Source organism: Lactuca virosa, chromosome 9 (assembly GCF_052849685.1).
Source record: "Lactuca virosa cultivar CGN04683 chromosome 9, Lactuca_virosa_CGN04683_v6, whole genome shotgun sequence".
Lineage (NCBI taxonomy): Eukaryota > Viridiplantae > Streptophyta > Magnoliopsida > Asterales > Asteraceae > Lactuca > Lactuca virosa.
In genome coordinates, this window is record NC_136434.1 from 237444475 (window position 1) to 237445986 (window position 1512).

A 1512-nucleotide genomic window follows, 5' to 3' on the forward strand; every position below is an offset into this window, starting at 1 on the left:
AGTTCATCCCTCCTAGTTTATATTTGTTTCTACTCATTTGAGTTCATTGGGTGTGAACCAAGAGAGGGATTCTAGTTTGGATCCTCATCATCCAAACAAGGTGGCACGCACAAGGAGTCAAGCTCGAAGATCATTAGCTGCTAAAGAGGTTAGTATTCTTCCTTGTATTTTTGGATTTCATAGGGTAGAAGTAATAATATGAAGCCATAGATCCATAGGGTGCATGTACACTCAGGTAAATCGTTTTGTTGTTTCGATTCTTCCCCTGCCTAGTTATAGAGTGTATTTGATGCATGTATTACCCAACACGCCCCACCTTCCGGTGGGTTGTTTGTTGCGTGGAGCCGAAGACAGGCGAAGACACGCAATTTGATTGGGTGATTTCTTTTTTGACCGTTGGCTTGCATACTCCATAAAAAAAGTTAATTACTTAATTAATTATTACACCTACCACTCAATTTCTCTCTATATATACATCTATTTTGACACAATTTTTTTTTAAACAAACACAAAATTTCTCTCAAATCAAACACACACATTCAACAAAAAATGGATAGCGGTTCTGATGACGATTTGGTTTTGCACACACTATTGTCTGCGGCACAAAACGTGATTCATGAGAGAGGCGAAAGTTCCCACCGTGAGAAGAAACATAGAAAATGGATCAACCGGGATCGAGAGGTGGCACATGAACTTTTGGTACGTGATTATTTTGCCCCTGATAGTTTATACGACCTAGCGAAATTCGAAGATCGTTTTCGTATTAGTAGAACTTTATTTTTACGTATAGCTAGAGATTTGGAACGTAATTATGAGTATTTCCAATTACGATGGGATGCTAGAGGTAGACGCGGATTTACTACAATACAAAAATGTACGGCCGCTCTTAGACAGTTGGGATATGGTATAACCGCAGACGCATCAGATGAGTATCTGAAAATGTCTGAGAGGACGGGTCGAGAGTGTACATATCTTTTCTGTGAGTATTTTATTGAGCTTTACCGTGACATATACTTGCGACATCCGACTAAAAGTGATGTCGAACAGTTGTATGCCGCGCATCAAGCTAAACATGGTTTTCCAGGGATGCTTGGTAGTATTGATTGTACACATTGGGAGTGGGCAAATTGTCCCAATGCGTGGCGTGGTGAATTCACGCGAGGAGATCATGGGGTCCCGACTGTTATATTGGAGGCGTTTGTATCACATGACCTATGGTTTTGGCATGCATTCTTTGGTATGGCGGGGTCCAACAATGACCTGAATGTGCTTCAAGCGTCTCCGTTATTTAACAATATTTTGCAGGGTAAAGCACCAGACATGTCATATGTTGTAAATGGAAATGAATATAAGTATAGGTATTACCTAGGTGATGATATATATCCAGAGTATGCCACATTTGTCAAGTCGTATTCGTTTCCAGCCGATGAAAAAAGAAAATTGTTCAAGTTAGCACGGGAATCTGCACGGAAGGACGTGGAACGAGCGTTTGGAGTCCTAAAGCAAAGGTGA

General features: G+C 40.7%; 1 protein-coding gene across 1 annotated transcript; it reads left to right on the forward strand.

Annotated features, from left to right (window-relative positions):
* Positions 1 to 549: 549 nt before the first annotated feature.
* On the forward strand, positions 550 to 1512 carry LOC145140407 (uncharacterized). Its single transcript, XM_079073910.1, has one exon. The coding sequence runs from the start codon at positions 550 to 552 to the stop codon at positions 1510 to 1512; it is 963 nt and encodes a 320-aa protein (XP_078930036.1).